Source organism: Pocillopora damicornis, chromosome 8, assembly GCF_964200805.1.
Source record: "Pocillopora damicornis chromosome 8, jaPocDami1.2, whole genome shotgun sequence".
NCBI lineage: Eukaryota > Metazoa > Cnidaria > Anthozoa > Scleractinia > Pocilloporidae > Pocillopora > Pocillopora damicornis.
Genome location: NC_142677.1, coordinates 18,955,849 through 18,978,457, shown reverse-complemented (window position 1 = coordinate 18,978,457; position 22,609 = coordinate 18,955,849). Strand labels below are relative to the sequence as shown.

Sequence of the window (22,609 nt, the reverse complement as noted above, 5' to 3'; positions counted from 1 at the left end):
AACATCACGTGATTGTTACAATATTTCCGTCATATTTAGATTAACACCTTTAAAAGATAAACGGATGTGTTGTCTTTTAAGGGCACATCACTTATCAACCCAGCCGTTCCTCTTATTTACCAACTTTGTTTTCGATGACGCAAATCGCAGTAACTGGAAAATGAACAGCTCGTGAATAGATAGTCATCACGCCTAAATAGCTTACCGTTTCAAGACAGAAGCTCCAATTCAGTACTGTAACAAGTCTTGATTGTATTTTTGGGTTAACAATTCAGTGGTTCTTTCAAAACAATGTACACTGAGACCGGATGTTTCCCCCAAGTGAATTGTTTCATTTTTGCATGCTCCATCCGTCATCGGTAAAAAAGTTAGACGTACAAAACCGAAATACATTTACGTGTATTGGATGGCACCGCTTTGAAAGTAGAATAACAAATATCTGTCTCTCCTTACCTGTCCTTCATTGGAAGGAACATAATGAATTTCATTTAAGCTTTTGCAATGGACAATCGGAATTCATAGTTTTCACATAACGGTTGGAATTCTGCGCGAGGTTGGTGCGTTAGTAGAAAAGAAATCCATGGTAAAAAGTCGGGAATTTATCAAAATTATTTTTTTTGTCTCTTGTCACGCCATCAAACTGAAAGTAAACGGACTGAATCGACTTAAAGCCAAGAATCATCAAGAAAATTTATACCCATCAGGCGAAGTCTTTCTTTCGAGTCAATTGTTTTTCACTGAATAGGCAATCGCCCAAATTTCGCACAAAAATTGATGGGGTGTAGTTTGAGGGGGCCAATTTTGTTCCCTTACATAGACTGCAAATGAAATGACCGTAAAGTAAATAAGTATTGTTTCTTTACGCCATGCAAAAAGATAAGTTGGTCAACATGACAAGGCCCGAGAATATCAGGAGAAATAGAATTTCAACTTTTGTTAATTCGGTTAATCGCTCGGTACACTGCTTTTCAAATTTAAATCGCTCGACCGAATATAAAGACAATATTTGAACTCAAATAGATGATCGATGTTGTTCATTCTTAGGAAAATCCCTATTTTTGTAAGAGTGGTCCAGGTTCGTTATTCACCTTTCCCTTCCCCCTCAGGTGTCATTTCTCACTTACATGGAACGAGATCCTCTCGACCATCACATCGTATGATTGTTAAAATATTCCGTCTTATTTAGATTTACACCCTTAATAGATAAACAAAGATAGCAATGTGTTGTTTATAAAGGGTACAGCACTTATCAACCCAGTCGTTCCTCTTATTCATCAACTTTGTCTTCGATGACGCAAATCGTAGTAATTGGAAAATGAACGGCTCATGAAGAGATAGTTAACTTACCGTTTCAGGACAGAAGCTCCAATTCAGTACCGTAACAAGTCTCGATTGTAATTTTGGGTTAAAAATCCAATGGTTCTTTCAAAACAATGTATACTGAGACCGGATGTTACCTGGGACCAAAGGGAATTGTTTCATTTTTGCATGCTTACATCCGTCATCGGTAAAAAAGTTAGACGTACAAAACCGAAATATATAATTTCATCGGATGGCGCCGCTTCAAAAGTAGGTTAACAAAAATCCGTCTCTCCCAATTAGTCCATCTGGGCTAAACACATTGACACTTAAGTCAAGGTTTTACTTACTTATCTTTCCTTCAGTGGAAGGAACAAAATGAATTTCATTTAAGCTTTTATAATGGACATTCGGAATTCATATTTTTCACATAACGGTTGGAATTCTGCTCGAGGCTGGAACGTTAGAGATAGCCCTTCGGCTAACTCAGAGGATGTCGGAATTTAATCTTCAGAGGGGGTAGCTTGAAAGAAATCATCATGTCCAGTGTCGGTTAAAATACCAGTTAATTCGTTGAATTTAGTCAATGTTTGGTAGGTTTAGGTGGGGTTAAAAACGTTAAACCGACTTTGCCGTTTATGAATTCCTCTCAATTTCTATCGTACATATCAGAATTCTCTTCCGCCAAGTCATTTATCAATCATTCACAACTGAACGAGGTTTGAAAAAGTATTAAAAGTTATCGAAATATAAACGATGGCATTTTTCCTTTATACATCTCATTCAATAGAAGACGTCACAGTTTCTTTTCAAAGAGGAGGAGAGGGGGGGGGGGTGGGACAGTGAGATTTCTTTATGATGTTAATTGGTTTTTAATTTTATGATAATTTTCTTTTGAAGCTTTCATAACGATACTAGTGTTGTTTGGATTTTTAAAACAGTCAGCATGATGCAAATTATCTTTTGAAGTGAGAAACGTTTCTTATTCATTTTGATGAAGGCAAAGTGACTTGTATAAGATCTTCCGCAGGAAATCACCTTTCTCCTGGAAAGAGAAGAAAAAAATCCATGGTGAAAAGTCGGGAATTTGTCAAAATTATTTTTTTCGCTCTCTTGTCACGCCATCAAACTGAGAGTAAACGGACTGAATCGGCTTAAAGCCAAGAATCATCGAGAAAATTTATACCAACCTGGCAAAGTCTTTCTTTTGGTGTCAATTATTTTCCACTGAATAGGCGATCGCCCAAATTTCGGACAAAAATTGATGGGGTGTAGTTTGAGGGGGCAAATTTTGATCCCTTTCATAGAATGCAAATGAAATGACCATAAAGTAAATAAATATTGTTTTTTTTCGCCATGAAAATGATAAGTCGCCTGTTGCGTTCTGGCAAATAATTATTTGACGACTCAGGACACAAACAGTCACTTGATACCAACATTTTTATTCATTTATGATTTCTTCCTCAGCCAGCCATTTTAATATTTAGGAATAGCATTGAAGGTCATGTTGATGACTGGCGAAAAGTTTCAGTTTTCACAGGTTTTTTCCTTTCGAGGTAAAACGTCAATACTATTGTATGCAGTAATATTTTTAATTTTGGATTTTATAGCGTCAAGCGAAAATTGTTAACGGATATCGCCCTGCGCAATCTTCCGTCGAGTGTTAGAGACATATTAATTTTGATTTTCAAGTCGTTTCCAGTTCTGTTGTATTCGTATTAACGGCTCGTACATAACGGATTAGTTTGGAATTAAAAAACCCCAATTCCTTAAAATATTATCTGATAATTTATTAGTTCTTGTTTTCACTGTTTTTGTTAAAAAAGGCTTTGATCACAGTTTTCATTTTTCCTTCAAGTTATCAAAAGTTGGTAATAACAGGTTCACCTACTCAGACCTACTCACGATGGTGACCAAAGGGATCTTCGGTTTCTTGTAAGCAGCTTCCCCAGCAGTTATGACAATGAAACATCATGGTTTGCTCCTAAATATTTGTTAAATGCTGCTATAAAAATCCTCCCCGCCACCTCCCCCATTGAAAAAATATACCCATCCCAATTATCGAAACTACCGGAAAGTGAAACCTCCGGTAAATTCCGAGTGATCAGAAGTACCTTACATTAGGAGGAAAAATCAGTCGTTCTTTGGAGGAAGTTTCGATGAGTTTCAGGAAAAGCCTTTTCATAGTTTCGGAATCTATGGAAAAAAGTTGACCTATTCAGGAAAAGGCCTTTCCAGTCAAATTCGTTCACCAAGTTTTCGAACATAATTACTCACCTCGGCCCTCACATAGAAGACATTAATAGATATATAATCCAAGGAACTGCTCATGGATTTCGTGATTATAGTTTTTTCGTGATGTTTTGGCAGATGTTCAAATTGCATCTACCTACGCTGGTCTAATGACCAAAACACTTAAAATTTTCACTCACAAGTTGCCCGTAAATGACGAAGTTCTCCCTTATTCAAGCAGTTTCATATACATATTTGCATAAATCGCTCAGAAGTTGCGCGACATTTTTAAACTGTGTATGCCTGCCGCAGTCTATCACAATCAATGACGTGTTTTGAAGGACTTTCAATCTTTCAATCTCGATGATTTGATTTAGACCTTCCTTTTCCTGAAATAGGCTAAAATCAGATTTCTGAGCTAACTGGTTCTGTATATGTTGTTGCTCAGCCCATAAAAAATTCGTTTTAGCAGCTGTGTATAAACTCAAAAGTAGAGAAACCATGGTGCGGCTCACTTTTCAGGCATGTTTTTCCACCTTAGCCGACACTAAGTTGATCCCAAAGACCATGAGATGCTTATGACGAATCTCCTGGTCGATATGACTTGACGCGAATCACTCTGTGACCAAGGACTTGGCCTCACTCCTAGCTGACTGATAAACTGACCAACTTACGGATAGATTGACCGACATGCTGACTGACTTACTGACTGACTGACTGACTGACTGACTTACTGTCTGACGGACTGATTGACTGAATGACTGAATGGCTGACTTACAGACTGATGGACTAACTTACTGACCGACTGACTTACTGACTGACTGACTGACTTACTGACCGACTGAGATACCAACGTATTCACAAGTACGACAATGATAAGGATAAAAAACAGTTTTGACAAGAACTGATGTAACGAAAGACAACTTAAAAATTGCCTGCAGTCAAAGTTTTCACCGATGGCATATTCATTCGGTAGATAACCAGAAAAAAAACAGTAAAATTTGTTAAGGCATGACTTTTTTGACCCTCTTTGGTCTTCGAAATTTAGGTGAAATCTCCTTAACTTTATTTCCTTACAAATTATTCTCTCATAGCTTTAGCCTCTCCTCAGTTGATTTATATTTATTTCTTAAGCTTCAAAATTTGGATTCGAAAGTTTGAAGCGTATACGTAGCGTCTCTTTTATCTTCTACATCGTTTTCAAATCTCTTGTTAGCAATTCTTTTGGGGCATACTGAGAACAGGATTTTGAGGTAGCCTCCCCGGTAATTCTTGTTGCTTATCCCATATATGAACGGATTCACACAGCTGCTGAAGAATACCAGAAGAGAAAGGAAATGATGTAATTTGGTATCCAGTCGCGCTTTTCCCATTACTGTCAAAGCGTAGTTGGTTTGACTTGGCGCGAAACAAATGATGAGCACGAAGCAAGCGGCGCCGACCATGCGCGTCATTTTCCCGCGTAATTTGGCCTTGCTCTCAGCTGAGGCGACATTGGACCTGCTTGCCTTACAAACCATGTGAATGAACAGGCACAACATGGTCAGGCTTGGAAGCACCATTTTGAACAGGACTTGAATAGTTCCAACAACAGCACGGACTGTATTTTGGCCCCAGAGAAACTTCCATTTGCATCGGCGGCTAGGTGAATTCGAAGGAACGAAAACGACTTCGAATGGAGTTGTAATGACTAGGAGGAGCGACCATAGCCACACGAGGAAGATGTAAACGAGGGTTCGCTTTTTGTTAAAGACTTTTTGGTATTGAAATGGCCTGACCACTGCATACCACCGCTCTGTTGCCAAAGCCATACAGATGTATGCGGAGAAGACCACTAATTGAAACAGAATCACACGACTCCATATGAATCGGCAGAAGATGTCACCAATGACGTGATTTGTAGGATAAGGAAACACGTTACCGAGGACAAAAGCTGGGTTGGTGATGAGAAGAAAGGCAGTCATAACATCGGATACGGCCAGGGACAGAATCAGTATGTTGTATGATTTCCTTAGAAGTTTCTTGTTCTCGACAAAGACGAGAATAACCAGGGTGTTTCCTATCATAGCGACGATAGACAGAATGGAGTATGTAAAACGTGTGAAGTTGGTTATTCCAGGTAGAGGCTGGCTTGATGATGGAGTCGATGAGTTAGAGACATTCATACTCGTCTTCTGGATAAGGGTACCCCGCTCTACTATCTTGGTTCTTTGCAAGTTCAATCAATTCGTACTTACTTTTCAAAGTATTTGGGTAATCTGAAGATAAATGGAAACATACGCACATCTTAATTTGATCATTTACAACATTTCTTCGTTCGAAATCTCTGGTCTGTTACAAGCAGGTTAGTTGTTATAGATAACTGATTTGAGATGACGGGGGTGGATGCAACAGGGAATGCAGGCATTAATTGTGGCACGACTAATCTAACAAGGTCATGGAAGTGTAAGCGCCAAAGCAAAAGATCTTTTGTTGTGGGATTAAATTAGGCACAGCCACGCGGCAAGTAGCGACCAACATTTTGGCAAGTCTTGGGCTAACCTCTCATACACAACATAGGAAAAAAATTCCTTTGGAACAGCTATGTTGAGAAATGGTTCACTCTCGGCGGTCCTTGAAAGGGATACAAGGTAAAGCATAAGTTCATGATACGCGTTGCGGTTAATGGCCAATAAACACTTTCCCCTTCGATATTTCAAGCTAAGCCTCATTAGACGTATATGTATATCCATACTAATATTGATTTCAATACATCTTTTTTATGCATTTGATTCCAGTCTGCTTCGGGATCTCGGTGAACCATGAGATTATTACTTCTCGCCTTCTTACATTCCAGCAACATATTTTGATTATTTTGATGTGCTAATTTCCTCTCGACTAATCTTCTATCTTTCCTCAACGGGACAAGTTTTGTCCAAGTTCCCATCGAAGTTTAATCGGCAATCATTGTACGAGAACTGGTCAACAAGTAATGAAGGAAGTAGAACACTCGATCACACTGATCTCCATAATAAATCAGGCACAGGATCAGTGAATAAAAAAAAAATAGACCCGTAAGCAGAGTAATCTGGGAAATAACATTCGGAGAAGTTAGTCGGATGAACCTCATCAAGGGCCATCAAAAAGCGATACACTAAACCTACCAAGTAAGCTGAAACTGCCTCGCTTTGCCTATGATACTCCCTAGAACATTTCGTTAACTCTGGGTTTTCGCATGAAATCCTGATGGCAGAAGTTCGTTTATTGTGTTTTTGTCGCTTTTTTTCGCACGACTTTTATTGCGGATCGAAAGTCGCTGATTTGCGTTGGCAAAGTGACTTTGTTTTTAGCGATAAAAGAAAAATCAATCTGCATTTAGCAGTAATTTTTAAGTAATTTGTTTGTTCTTAATGGAGTTGGCCTCTTTTGCGTTTCTGTAAATGCCTACATTGTTTTTCTCCGCTTAGTGCAAGAGTACTTCTTAAATTTTTGATCTTCCTGATAATGATCGTAATGGTTATTCGCTAGTTCTCAATACGTCATGAAAATCTCAACATAATTAAAAAAAGCTTTGGGATCAATTTTTGAAAAGACTTAGTCAGAGTCTAATTTTGAATTCAAGATGAATCAAAGAACGCTTGCACGATGATTATGGCTTTCAACAACTGATTTCTAACACGAAATAAAAAGGATCCGCAAAATTTTTCAAAACTCTTCTACCAGAGTGTATGGATACATTTCAATCACTGTTTAAGTGTCTTCGGTCGGTACCTGTCATCCTTTCTACCAGAGATTTCGTCCCACCTGGTGTGAAATATGATTTTTCATAATTTAGGGTTTTACAATCGTTTCACTAATGAAAAACGGATGAATTTTTAAGCATATTTTACGCAGACGTCAGGATTGCTGTAATGGCTCGAATCTGCAACAGGAGGAGTTTTTAATCAATATACCTCTTTAGTTTTAGTTTATTGTTGTGTTGAATTAACAATTTCGTCTGAGAGTCTTTTCAAAGTAATAACCTGATAAAGTATGCCATCCTTGACTGGTCATAAACAAATAACGACTTGAAAGTCACCATTTTCCAATCTTTATTTACAGAATATGCAAGTAAGTAATCTCGCCATCGCTGCTCATTTGACAAAAAATGTTATGGGAGAATAAAGTCTTAAATGATTTCAAACCAAACTGAAATTTTTGTTGTTGCACCATGTTCACCGTGGATCAATTTTCAATTGTGTGTCGAAAGTATATGCGAGATTAAAGTGGTTTTGATTTACTCCGCTCTGTAATTGCCGTCCAAAAAATTTGCGCCAACCTCTCAACTAATCAGTTGCAAAACTAAAACAAATCACGACTTTATCGGCCGCGTTTCCGCGTTTTGGGCAGTTTGTTTTTTTTTTACCATTATTATTATTTTTTATTTTGAGTTTCTGTCTTTTGATTATTTTGTCGCTGTGATTACTATGGTTTTGGTTCCACGACATCCAATCAATAAGCGCTGCATATATAGAGGACTATACACCAATGGACAATCGCAACTACTTTATGATGCATTTAGTTGTTTCTTTATAAAATGAGACGAAAAAGTTCTCGTTCCTTTTCGACACTATTACTTAACTTGTTATATGCCAGCGGATTCCCTTGCTCTAAAATTAATAGTCATCGGTTATTGAGTGATCAAATGGCCGTGAATTAATTTTTTATATAGATTTTTGACACGAAAAAATCAGTTTCCCTCGCAGAAACGTAGTTGAGAAGAAATTACTCGCTGTGTTATTAACCCCACGGAATGCCTTAAAGTAACTCGGATCTGAATTTGAACAAAACTGTTGTCAAATTGACGACGAATAATGAAAATGATGTGAATATCCTTATTAACTCGCTCTTTTCATCCTTGCGAAAACCACGCTTGAATTTCTTGGCATTAGTGTGCTAATCTACAGGATTTTATAAAGAAAAAGCAGAGCACTCTTGACAACCTTTTCCCTCCATCTTTACGTTACAATTTGTCCGTTGATGGAATTCTTAGCGAAGGGCACGAGTGTCTTTGCAATCACACCAAAATTACGTCTTCAAAACACTCGCAAGAACCTTTTCGGTGCGAGACCTATTTTGCTTGACAACTACTGAGTCGGTATCCCGAGTAAAATTATCATTTATCCGCAATAAAATTGTTCGTTTGAAATTGAGTCAGTCTACCATGACAGCATGTCCTCTTTGGTTCCTCTTCAAATAAGTCCAGAATTGATTAATACATATCGGATAATCAAGTCATTTCTGAGCTCCGATAGAGAGTTCCCATTGTACCTGGTTTTTTCTTCTTTTACAGCACAAATCGCTGGCCTTCTCTTTCTTTGATTCAGCTTTTTATCTCCTTCTAAGCGCCCATTCATGTGGGTCTTATCAGTTGGAAATAGCGATTTTTCGTTGCCTTCAATCTCGACTTTCAAATTCCTGTCTTTCTGGTATTTGAAAACTTGTAGTCTTTCTTTTTTACCAAAAAAAGACACTAAACGTCTCCAACCTGGAACTTTCTGCTTTTGGCGTTGATGTACAGGCAATTTTTTCTTCATAGTTTTTAGTTTGTCACTCGTAACGGTTTTGATATACAATGAAAATATTTGGGCGGAGAACTTATTTTGAGCCAAAAGCAAACAAGTATTTCTCAATGACATCACTGAACTAATTAGTGATCTTTCAACAAAACAAACAATCAAATATAACAACGCCCAGATACAGAGGCACTTAACTGTACTGTGTGACCGAATAACCAGATAGGTAGGTAGCTATACACTTTATTGTAACTGGAAACGGCCTGGCTGAAAATGGCTTTCGGCCTGAGTAACGAAAAAAAGTCGTTTTAAGAGCAAATGGCGAACAGAGCACATTTCTGATGACTTAGAGTCTCTAATGCTATGGTGCAGATCGTATTTACTACAAAGAGTCGGGTTTTTTTCTTGATGGTCGTTCTTAATTGTTGTCAATTATTTATTAATTAGTTTCCATGGGAATCCTGAACCGAACAAATAAACCATCGACTGGTCAATAATAACCTATTTTTATCGCAAGGAGATCAGATGGACCCGGTACAAATGCATCATTCATTTATAATAATGTTACAAAACATGATCTCGGCCACAGAAGTAAAATATTTTTTTTTGGATAGGGAGCATAATTAAAGCCAAAGACTTTAGTCTCCGTTATAGCCCTATGAAATACTAAATTAGAATCACACAATAGTTCAATGTTAAATTAATTTAAAAGCTATAAGATTCCATGAGTTCAGAAACTGTGAGGCGTAAATATCCTCTTGATAAAATCAAATTAAGTAACTTCATTCAGATTTCTCGAGAGTGAAAAAGCGGACCAAATCATTGATATTTTCCAACAGTTTAACAGCATTCTAAGAAAAAATTGCTTCATGCATTTGTAGTTGGTATGTGGAATCGGAAGGAGATAGGATAACTTTGACTGGTGTTCCTTTTCTCTGGGAAAGAATTCATAATCTGCGAATCGATCTTTTCAGTATTTATACTGAATACGACATCCAGTTTTATTTCAGATCTCACACGCTATTATTAATATTCTGTGGAAATGATATGAAGACTAGGTTTTCTCTCACATGTGCGGGGAATAGTCTTGAAAGGGGTATCATTTTTTTTGCATTTAAAATTTTCTTATTGTTTTCACGGTTGTGAGGGGAGATCATTTAAGGCAAGTTTCCTTCATGAATAATATATGCGCACATACTTTTTTTCAGATTTCTCGTTGGTGATGTGGATGACATATCATCATGATAACAGGCTTTTTGACATTTTGAGGATCATGTTCCTTCACATTCTGTCTCAGCAGAAGAAGTCAGAAGATAAGTGACTCTTGCTGACAAAGATTTGCTCATTACCTTTATATTTTGTTAATGATTTGAAGGATTAAACAACGGCGTCTAATGTATGTCAACTTTCTTTTCCAATTAGTAAGTAGTTTTTGCTTGAGAAAAACTTCGAAGTTAGACCATAGGAAATTAGAGACAATATTTGATTCCATAAGAAAACATAACAATCAGAGACTTCGTTACAATAAGATACCTGTTTGGAAGAGGCCTTCTTTTTAAATATCGTGAGAATATTTTTGCTATTCGCAAACAATGTTTACTTTCAGCACGACATAACTCTCCCATAATTCATTTAAGTGTATATAGAGATGATCTAATGACATCTTTTAACCTACTAATGTCTCCCAATGTGGCAGTACAAGACCTTGTCAGAACTAATCGTCAATTTAGATCCCATAATGATGATCGCCGCTTACACAATTTTCATTATTTGATTTACCTTACGACATAGTTGCTAATAGGAGTGAGCCATTTAAACAAAATATTATAAAGACTTCAAGACTCTCCTTCGCGCGAGATTGCTGTTTTTTTTTTCAAGTAAAATGTGCTTTTGCTCCTAATAATTCAGGAAAGAAAGAGGATTAACTTGACATATGTTTTCATACTTAATTTAAAATTTGCTCTCTATAGGTGTGGTTCAAGCATCAAAAATAAATTCAATTTTCACCTTAACACCGAAGCAATAGTCTCTTTCCAAAAACAAGAGCATGAACTTGAGATATTTTTTCACATTGAATTTGAATTTTTCTCCTTGAAGTTGTGGTTCAAGTATCAAAATAAAATTCAAATCTCACCTCAATCCCGAAGCAGCTCTTCCCAAAGCCAATGAATTCTTCCTCCGTTTTCCTCTGTTAACCTCTATGGTAAAAAGTTTATTTTGTTTGAAAGTTGCTTGTGAGTCACCCTCTGAACAGATTTCGTTAACCCGCCGCTATCAGATGCGAAGGTTTTTCAATCGAAACAGATATGTTGTAGTGCTGTAAGTAAAGTGTGGTAATGTTAATTTTTCGTTATGGTAATATCATAAGTCTTAGCATGTGTCTTTATACACAAAATTCCCAAGCAACCGAGAGTCGATTTACCAGACTATAATGTTCGGCCGAAGCGTTCAAAACATGAGTTAATGGAACTCTTAAGCTAAACCAATTTCTTCAAGGAAAAATTTTTCTGCAATAAATGGACAACATCTATTTAAGCGCAAACCTCTTGTTTCAGTGTCCTATGACTTTTCCCAGGCTTTTATTTTTCGTGAGCCAGGAGCTAAAAGACTCTAAGGACTTTTCTATGGTTCATAGTGAACAATAACACTATCAATTTTGGAACCATATACGTCTCGGCGCGTTTCGGTAAATATTCACTGACACTAAGCGAAACGAGATAGCTTATTTCTAAATAATGGTTTAGTTGAATAAAAGAAGCTGGCCATGTCAAGAAAGAACGATGAAATGCTTCATGGTCTTCCATTAATTAAACGTTTTCGTCATTAACTTTGTGAATTTCTGGCACAAAGAGTGCGATTAGTCTCGAGAAATTCGGCTTAGAAATCCAGTTTATGTGAAAATGACGGGATAAATATACTCCATCTGATGCTGACCTTTATTTGAAATCAGTCAGACTTTATCAATATATTCTCCATTTTAATTGGGACGCCGGATTCAACTCGTCTCAGCTTACTTTAGTTTGAGCGCCCTTAAAAAATCAACAAGTTACACCTTGAACGAGACTGCAGCGATAATCAAGCACCAAAATGATGCAATATGCAACGTTATTGTTTTTTTAGAGTTAAACACGCCATTACAGCAAACAAACGAGCAAACTCTCACAACTTCAAAATAAAAAAATTGAATTTACTCACAATTACTTTCCTCGCCGTTTACTTAATGAACAGAGGTAAATCTTCGTACATGAATGAATGGTCGATGAGAGTGAATAATACTTTCCGTTGGATCATTGACTGATTTTGAAGAAAATATTGTCGTTACAGTCCTTGCCAAACTAGTTCTGTTGGTTTTCAAATGTTCCTACGATTTTTTTTTTCTTGCGCGCTCTCTAATTGACAGGTGTCAGATTGTGACAGATACTTGTAAAAATAATGTTTCAAAGTTTGTTTGGAAGCCTTTTAAATCACCTTTATCTTTACGGAAATGAAAATGTTTCGCTGAGGCGTCTCTTAAATTTGCATCACCTCTATTTCAACTACCATTTACTCACTCAAAAATTGTTCAGTTTATAGAAGATCTTGCCGTATTTACGGCCATAAATCATTCGGGTTCTTTCGGAAAGAATTTCGTCAAGTTTAAAAACAATTAATATGTTATTTACCGGCTAAGGGTCGGTCCGTATAGTGAAAAACTGTGACCTCGGTCTCGAAAATGCTGCCCTCGGCCTCGGGCAGTATTTTCAAGACCTCGGTCACAGTTTTTCATTATAAGGACCTCCCAGCCGGTAAATAACATATCTTTATTGTTTTTTTAGAGGGCACGGTAACGAATCTTGCAATCTGATTGGTTCTTTACCCGGTCAGTATTTTCCTATCTCTGCCCACGGGCCACGGTAACGCTTTCGTGAGTCGCCGGGTGCATCCCAACTTTCGTTGTCATTTTTCATAAATATACCTCGTTTTCCGGCTGGGCAGTATTTTTAAGCAAACACGTTGGTCACTACCTCAAGCCGATAAATAACTTATGAATCCTCTTTTTTATCTCTGTCAAATCACTTTGGTTGACAGAAAAATATTGGTTTCAGAATGAATTTGAAAAACAATATTGTCATTACGTTGGTTGACAAGCGGCCTAAAAACCGTCTGCAATTAATTTTAATCGTTCACAAAAAGTACCCAGAAAGTTGAAACGTGAGGTATTTGGTTACAGTTGAACTGAACGATGGAACTTTCATTCATTTAATATCTGAATTTTCTCGAGCAATTTGTTCATAGTGAAATAGCGAGCGAAGTTTTAATTTAAGTTCTACAACAAATATAGGCTCCCGGTGAGTCTTTCCAATTCCGTTCAATTTGGACATTTGTACCGTAAATTGCACAACAGAAATTGAAGGAATTTTTTGAGAAAAGGTCGCATTAAATTCCCTTGTGTCTCGTTGGAGTGTGCCGTTCGAATTTAGTTTTTGTGAAGGAAAGACCAGAGTTAAACACGCCATTACAGCAAACAAACGAGCAAACTCTCACAACTTCAAAATAAAAAAATTGAATTTACTCACAATTACTTTCCTCGCCGTTTACTTAATGAACAGAGGTAAATCTTCGTACATGAATGAATGGTCGATGAGAGTGAATAATACTTTCCGTTAGATCATTGACTGATTTTGAAGAAAATATTGTCGTGACAGTCCTTGCCAAACTAGTTCTGTTGGTTTTCAAATGTTCCTACGCTTTTTTTTTCTTGCGCGCTCTCTAATCGACAGGTGTCAGATTGTGACAGATACTTGTAAAAATAATGTTTCAAAGTTTGTTTGGAAGCCTTTTAAATCACCTTTATCGTTACGGAAATGAAAATGTTTCGCTGAGGCATCTCTCTTTAATTTGCATCACCTCTATTTCAACTACCATTTACTCACTCAAAAATTGTTCCGTTTATGGAAGATCTCGGTGTGACCTCGGTCTTGAAAATGCTGCCCTCGGCCTACGGCTTTGGGCAGTATTTTCAAGACCTCGGTCACAGTTTTTCACCATACGGACCTCCCAGCCGGCAAATAACATATATTTATTCTTTAATTTATATGATGGTAATTACTGCAACAGCTTTGTTGGTTGTGTTGTCTGATCGTCTGGGTGAGACTTAACATCGATACATCCTAGTGCAGCAACTATAACTGACGTTTCGACAAGCTGAAGGGAAGGCATGATCAGAGTTTGGTAATTTACAATTGTTGGTTATTAGAGCGATACACTTCTGTTTCCTTAAAATAAGTTTGGCCTTGATATTATCAACTGTGAAGACTCGAGTAGCGAACTTTTGTTGTGATTGGTCTGATTCGATATTGTTGATACAGTTGTTAATAAAAGCCAATTTTCTCCGTCATAAAGGTCAAGGGATATTGTTTTCACTAGGGCAAACTCCAAGCTTTTCCAACAAAGTGGACGACTTTTAAAGTATCGAAACTATTTTCGAAGCGCTCAATGTTGGTTCATCAAATTGGTCAGCTGCTGCGCAAGATTCCATATTTTATTTCATGCTGCCATTATATTAAAAAAAATCCATTTTTATCAGAAGAAAAAATTGACTAGTTTGTCCGAAGAAGAATCAACGGCCCTTGAAAACCTCGTCAAACGTTAAGAGATTGTAGATGAAGCACCTGCTGATAAAGGCACCGCGGTACAATATACTTGTTTGTTACTAACAAAATCATTTGCGGCAAGCCTCTCAGCTCTTCTGACATCTCTTTCTTTATTTATGTAAAGATTCTTTTCAGAGTCCCTTTTCCGAGAAACAATTGCCAACTCCTGCTCAAACTTTCATGACAATGACCGTCACCGTGCCCTGAACTTCTGTTTTTTGCAATGAGCTTTAAACCGAAAATTTACCTGCCATTTATCCAGACCTCCTCATTGCTTCCGCTTGCAGTTTCCCGAACAAATTTATTGCAAGTTTCATTTCCAAGTTCGTCAAGGAAGAAAATCTAATTTTTGTTGTGCATATTATTACGCTATAAATTGTTTTGAAATTACCCACAGTTTTCTTTAAACTAGACAAGTACGTTAGTTATTTTTCTGTTAAAAGTTCTCCTTAAGTTAACCCACAGTTAGACGTTTTTTTAAGTGCTTGCGTGGATGATTATGACAGCTTTTTCTTGAAAACGGCTATCAAAATCTCAAGCCCTAAACACTTAATCAAAATCACGTTGCTTTTACCTTCACCAATGTATTTCACGACTTACTCACCGTGCTTACACCATGCAAAGCAAGCTATACCTGACGAGACCTGAAGAAGACTGGTAGCTTAAGTGTAGCCGTGCCCTCCTCCCGAGGCGGAGACTGGGAGATGGCCTCCTTGTCGGTAACGCGTTGTGGAGAATTTGTACCGGAAGTGGGTTCTCGTGTCGAGAACAGACTCCCTGTTGAATCTTTCACCCTTATAGATAGCGGCATCTGAGAGAGTAGCTGCTGAGACAAATATGTCAGCTTTAAATTTGATTATTGGGTAGAGTTTATTTGCTTCTTCAATGAACTGGCGCAAGAGAAAGATAATGTCGTCAATGTAGCGTTTCCAAACGAACGGTTTGTGAGCGCCTTCATTTAGGATTTGCATTTCGATTTTAGCCATGAAGATATTTGCAAAAGCTACCGCCATTTTGATGCCCATGGTAGTCAACATGCATATAAGTTAGCTATGGGAAATTGTAAAAAGATAGTAAAAAAGGAACAAACGATAATAAATTGGTAGGAAAAGAGAGAAAACTATCATATCTAATTTCGAAAAAGAGAAAGGAAGAAAAAAACAACCGACACCAACCAAAACCGTATGAAAAAAAAAGATAAAACAGCGGCCCAGTTACAACTTGTCTGCCAGATCCAAATCTTACTCAGAGAGAAGTTACTCGACCCCGACCCCCACTCGTTGCGCGCCCACGATTACCAGTCGACCACCTGGGATTTCCATATTATATTAGCATAAATCGTCGGTGTAAAGAGTTTTTTAAATACCGGGTTGGGGGTAAAGGTGATGAAGTTTTTTCTGACTTAGATACAATGGAACGTTTCCGGTCAAGAATAAAGGAAATGAATCATACAAAGAACTGATAGAAGCGATATAAACGAGGAATATTAGCACGTGCCGTCTTGACGGACGGCCTCGTTTTCCGGGGCTCGTTAGACACAACGATTTGGACACTTTTCAAAGAAGCTATTTGCACAATATTGACGCATTTTTACCTCTGAAGACGCATTTATGATACAAACATTTCTTTTATTTTATGCTCACTTTTCACCAGACGCAGCTTTTGTAGCCGGAACATCATTTGTTAAGTTAATCAACAGAGATTTGTGGTATTGGCCGCTGTGCTGATACTTGCGAGGAACATTTTAAATTTCCTATTCGCCCATAAAACATACCATTTAAAATACATTCATTTTGTACAAAAATTAGATCCCTTACAAAGGGACATAGATATACATTGTCCCAATGCAAACACTTTCATAAGTTTCACTGCACTGTATTAATCAATACCCTTTCCTCAGCGACAATTGGTGGCACTTACAAAATATATTTAGTTCTAAATTCATGTCCGCTTGGTATCCCCGTACTCCACTATCTTGGCAATTAAACATCAGGGGAATACTCCATCTAAAATCTAGCTGGTCTGTACACCCGTTATGCAGCTCTTTTAAATATTACTGAATTTAGGACAGAGCCTTCAAAACCTGCTGAACTATGTGAGAGGGCAGTCAACCTTTCAGCAGAACTAGATAATTTCCTATCCATTCACTTAATTGGCAACAGAAAAGTCGTACTGAGGAGGAAGAGGACATGCCCGACATGCAACTATCGCTAAATATGCATAAGTTAGATATGAAAAACTATAAAAAAAAATTTAAAAAAAATTTGAATACATTTTTCTGACAGTTTTCAAAGAGGCTATCAAAGAGTGAATACAACTGACTCAAGTAACCATGGACCGTGTAGACTGTAGACATCAAGCCTAATAATATAAATCATAACTGGGCAGGTGAACTAAATGCAACCATCTTTGTTATGTGTGAATAGTGTTGACCTCTCTCCTTCTCTTCTCCTTTTTCCGCCTGCACCCCGCGAGAGAGCTTGCTATCAAACCATGTATTAATAACAAGAGTTCCGTGGTCATCCCTTTGCCCTTTACCTAATTTGAATCAAAGTTCTGGCTGATAATTCTCCCTCTTAGGATCTAGGCATTTTTTCGTAGAGTAATTAAACAAAGTTATTGTCATTTCGAGATAACATTCTCCATTTAAAAAAGTTTTTCGATCTCATCATCGCTTTGCCAGTGAATATAAACTGAAATGGTAAGGAGAAATGTCATGTTGATGACCTGAGGAGGTGAAAAATAGCCTCGTCTTTTCGACTTTTTCATGTGCCCACACAACCAAGGTCGTATTCTTCTGGGATCAAAGGTTTTAACCGCAGTTTTAGTTGAAGCGTTTTAAGATTCCTTATAGACCTTGAGAAATGACTGGTAGCTGTGCACCCTACTTATTAAGCTTGCGAAGACGACAGCGGTCGCTACGCATGCTTTTTGAAGGAATTTGATTTTCAAGTTAATTATTTGAATTTAAAAGTAATTTTACTCCATTTGACTTTATTTTTCATATGAGTGTTTTTCTCTTTAAGCTGAATTTTCCCTCGCACTTTCCACCATAGAAACTGCTGTGATGGCAGTACCGTCGCTTCCATCTGTTACTCGATTACTGTTTATTCTTCCACTGATTTTAAAACAGACTGAGAGCATGATTCTGAGGTAACCGTTGCGGTAGTTCTTGTTGCTCAACCCATATATGAACGGATTCACACAGCTGTTAACAAATACCAAAATAGAGAGACCATGGTGCAGTTCGCTATCCAGTCGTGCTTTTCCAGCCATTGCCAGCGCGTAGTTGATTTGATTTGGCGCGTAGCACACAATGAGCATGAAGCAGGCGGCGCCGACCATCCGCGTCATTTTCCCGCGCAATTTAGCTTTGCTTTCAGCTGAGGCGACTGTAGACCTGCCTGCCTTGTAAACCATGTGAAGGAACAGACACAACGTGGTCAGGCATGGGAGCACCATTTTGAACAGGACTTGAATGATTGCAACAATACTGCGCACTTGTTGTTTACCCCAGAACAATTTCCATTTGCAGCGGCGATTCAATGGCTCCGTGGGAACATACGCAACTTCGAACAGAGATGTGCCACAGAGGAGAAATGACCACAGCCACACGAGGGAGATGTAAACGAGCGTTCGCTTCTTGTTAAAGACCTCTTTGTACTTATATGGTCTGACCACTGCATACCACCGCTCAGTTGCCAAAGCCATACAGATGTAGGCGGAGAAAACCACGAGCTGGAACAGAATCGTACGACTCCACAATACACGGCAGAAGATGTCGCCAATGATGTGATTTGTTGGATAAGGAAACGCGTCACCAAGGACAAAAGCTGGGTTTGTGCTGAGCAGCAGGGCAGTGAGAACATCAGATATGGCCAAAGACAGAATTAATATGTTGTAGGATTTTTTTAGTAGATCCTTGTTCCCGACAAAGACGAGAATAACCAAGATGTTCCCAATTATGGCGACGACGGACAGAATAGAGTATGTTGTCCGTGTGAACGTGGTTATTCCAGGAGGAGGTTGAGGGCTTAGTGAAGGCGTTGATTCGTTGGAGACGTTCATAATTACCATATGGGTGTCAGCGTCTGGATGAAGTGTCTTATTTGATGCCTTAAAATTATCTGTTCTTCGGTGCTAGCATGGATTACTCTGTTAGTTTGCGTAAGAACACATAAAAAAAAGTATTAATCCCAGCATTCACTTCAAACCTGCCCAAGATTGCCAGCTATAACAGGCTTGAGATGTTCTGCAACAAATTTGGAAAAGAATTTGGGAGCATTGAGCTATTTCTCTCGATGTGAAACTTAAAAGAGACCCGAACAGAAAAATGTGTTGCACAGTTCGTCAGATGAGAGGTTTGCCATTGAACGTTACTTTGAAAGAGGATTTCGTTATGATACTATTGCTTAGTTTTGAGGAAAAAGGGATGAAGGGCCTTCGGTTTCACGTTTAATCATAACCATTACAATTTCCTTAAATGTGATTGTTGCATCAGCTGCTTTACATTTCACTGATCACTCTGTAAAATTGTAATCGGACAGTTGGCCATAATCGGAAACCTTTAATCGGACAGTTAAAGCAGCCAATCATACTAAGTCCACTCACTGGCTAAATCCACCGCTTTGCGGTCGTCCGATTTTGTTAATCACTCGAACGATTACAGACCGAATTGGACTCCACTCGGTCCTATTACCATTATTAATTATCTCCCGAACTTCGTGCTCTGAATGGACTTCATTTCTCCTCAGTCTCAACCCAAACTCACACAACCTTCTCTTCAGAGTCCTCAAGTTCATAGAAATACCATGGTATTTTCTAAAAACTGAAAAATACATTGACGTCAGAATAGCTCATTGCTCATAAACTATTTTCCACATTTGTGGCAGAACATCCCAATGCACTTGGTACAGTTTAGTCTGTTCGCGTAGTGACTCCAGGTCGACCTAGTGCAACCTGGTGCGACACGATGTGCTGTATCTTGACAAAGTGCTGACTACTGGCGCAAGTGTCACGTTACAAAATATTTTTCTCGATTTGCAAAAATTTTCTGATTTTGGAAAGATTCTTGGATTGTAAACTATTTTCGATTTTCATGAAACTTTCTTGTGGATCTATGAATTAAGCCAGGATTTGAAATTGATTTCTCGAGTTGAGAAACTTTTCAAAAGCGATTTGTCTTAAAGATATCGATTCTAAATATTTTTTCGGATTTTCAAAATATTTTTGGATCGTCCCTTTTCGGCTTCCGTACTTTGTAAATTTATATCATATTAAGGACTCAGTCGTGTAGTAGTCGTAGTTGCTGTTGACGGGAGTGACCGAAAATTTGGAAAGCTTTACGGAGAGAGAGTTACTATGGAAGATTATTCATTTTGAGTAGATTGGAGACAATTGTGAGATTGTTTCAGTGGTGAGCCAAGTCATGAATTGCGGTGCGCTTAAGTAACTTTATCAAGGATAACTACTGTATTGCCTTTAGGAGTCGCTCTTTAGTAACAACATTACGACTTGTTTAATAAAGTGGTTAAATTTAAAGGATTGTGGTGTTTTCTCTATCGGTTGAATTATACCGTAACAGATGTCTATCTGATTTCTTTTCTTCTTCTTCAATATGTCACTGTAATCTGCCCTTTGCCGAAATAACTTCTGTTTTAGCCGCTGTTGAAACTTTTGATCGACAAAGGAATGAAGCTTTATGGAATTGTTTAAGCTTGACTGACTATGAGAAGTTTAAAATCTAGGATGATTTGGCCAAAAAGTCCGAATAACAAAACTGACGAAGCCCTATGTTTCACTATGTCATGTGCCGAAAAGATATTTTACCACTTTCTCACTTCTAAGTTGGCAATATTATCCTCTGAGCTAGAAATACTCTAAATCAACTTAGCTTGGCAAGCTTTTATTATATTTCACCAAGACTGGCTTCAAACCTTCCGGCCATTAATGGTAATTATTTGAGTCCGAGGGCGGCACTCGAGACCGAGAGCACAGTTTCTACGGACCTCCCGGCTAGCGAATAAAATACATATATCCCTGAATTTTCAGGGAAGCTGCGTTGACTGACAGTTTCTCGGGCTTTTCATTTTACATCAGTAATTCACTCAGTACTCACCAGCGATGTTGCTCATCTATGTTCTACGACATTGGATCAGTTCTAACCAGCGACTGCAGCGGTATGGTTTTCGTTGCCGTTTTTATTGCAGACAATGCCAGACCCGGAAAGCACCTGTCCTCTGATGTACCGCCCAGATTTAGGAAACTAAAGAGAACCATCCATTTTTTTTCGGTGAAGCAATTTACAAGTGATTGGTTTGTGCTAAATGGATTATAATATTCAACAATGAAACAAACGCAGTAAAATCTCAAGGGCTGCACTAATTCCTGTTTTTATTTATGTTCCCTAGCGCATCTTTGCATTTGCAAAATTTTCACACGGTTTTGAAAAGCTCTGCGTAATAGGAGGGAACCTTTCGGCAAGTCATTGGAAAGAGTAAGTGCATTTTTTTCTGAAGACAATAAACGCAATTTCAGAGAATCAATTTTTCTTTTGTTATTCATTTGCGCGTATACCGTTCTGAACCTCTCTGCGAACATATAAACGCAGTTTAGAATCAGGATGCTTTTAAAATTTCCATTATCGTAATGTAAAGGACTTGTAGGAAATTCATAATTTTTAATTTGGAAGGGATTCGGTGCGTCTTGTTTTTAATGAAAATTTTTTATGAAATGAAAGGCTGAAGATCTCTCACAGTAACTTAACAACTAACATTTGATTTTTCATGTTCCGACGTAATAACTGCTTGGCTCTTAAAGCAGCAATTTTCAATTGAATGCCAAAATTGATCTCTGTTTGGATTATTTTTTCTATTTATTACAGTCTGTGAAACAAATGAAGACACGCTTGCATGTCATCATGATCCCCATTTTGACTACAACATACCTCAGAAGTTTGACTGCGTCCAGCAAGAAGTGTCTTGAATATCCATATTTTTCTGAAGGGCAGATAAGTAAGATTACGTACCAAGATGAAACGAACATTCTTATATGATGTTTCGAAAGCTAAAGACTATGAGGAAAATCTCTAATAATGCCTTATACCACTTTTAATGATTTCGGATTTCGAATTCAACAAAAGAGCACATCTCCGTCAAGTGTCTCAAAAATTAAACCAAAATAATCACAACGGCCCAATTTCAGAAGCCAAAGCGAAGAAAAGAAAATTGCCCAAAGCATGGGAAAATGCGAGTGCCTTGAAAAATACACGATTGTTGTTTTGTTGGTTTTTTTCAGTGGTGCGAATTAACTAGACCAATCACAGACGTCTGTTTTAAATCATTACGAATCTAAACAGGGATCAAATTTTGACATTCAATTGAAAATTTTTCCATTTGGAGCCAAGCACTAAGACGTCAAAAATGAAAAAGAAAATGAAATAGCTGAAATTACCGCTTCACTGATAATTTCTTAAAAGCTGATGGACTGTTTGTGTTTGCAATATTACCCAGTTTTCACAATGAAGTATTTTTGTTCAATGTCTTTAATGGGATAAATGTGCGCACGGTAAGCTTCGATACGCACACACACTGAGAATAGCTGGGACTACGACGAAACTGAAGTAGATTCGAGCAACTTTCCACCAAATATATCGTTTCTTTGTATAAACCAAACAGGCAAGAGATTACAAACTGCAGTATATTTAGCAAATAGAGAAGCCTTGACAGTGCTCTGTTCTGTTGTAGAGCACACAGAAAGCAGCTAGAGCACGAGAGAAGTGAAGAGAGAAGTGAAGAGAGAAACACAAGACGTACAACAGTTCAGTACAAGATCACTGAAAACGTAAGACTCAATTTTAACAAATTTCTGTGACTGAAGGATTCTTGTGTAGTCCCATCATTAAAGAAACTA

General features: G+C 37.9%; 2 protein-coding genes across 3 annotated transcripts; both read right to left on the bottom strand.

Annotated features, from left to right (window-relative positions):
- Positions 1-4,641: 4,641 nt before the first annotated feature.
- Positions 4,642-12,661, bottom strand: LOC113666321 (QRFP-like peptide receptor). 2 transcript variants are annotated; one of them, XM_089180519.1, is made up of 3 exons: positions 12,261-12,661; positions 11,200-11,382; positions 4,642-5,789 (listed from the first exon to the last, which is right to left on the bottom strand). In XM_089180519.1, the coding sequence occupies exon 3, from the start codon at positions 5,694-5,696 to the stop codon at positions 4,668-4,670; it is 1,029 nt and encodes a 342-aa protein (XP_089036645.1). In that variant the 5' UTR covers positions 5,697-5,789; positions 11,200-11,382; positions 12,261-12,661; the 3' UTR covers positions 4,642-4,667. The 2 variants fall into 2 exon arrangements, with proteins under 2 accessions (XP_089036645.1, XP_027037895.2); XM_027182094.2 differs by lacking the exons at positions 11,200-11,382; positions 12,261-12,661 and adding an exon at positions 6,675-7,125.
- A 3,654-nt stretch (positions 12,662-16,315) lies between these two features.
- On the bottom strand, positions 16,316-21,959 carry LOC113666320 (melatonin receptor type 1A). Its single transcript, XM_089214829.1, has 3 exons — positions 21,645-21,959; positions 20,817-20,963; positions 16,316-18,853 (listed from the first exon to the last, which is right to left on the bottom strand). Exon 3 carries the CDS (start codon positions 18,773-18,775, stop codon positions 17,720-17,722), a length of 1,056 nt encoding a protein of 351 aa, XP_089070955.1. The 5' UTR covers positions 18,776-18,853; positions 20,817-20,963; positions 21,645-21,959; the 3' UTR covers positions 16,316-17,719.
- Between the last annotated feature and the right edge of the window lie 650 nt (positions 21,960-22,609).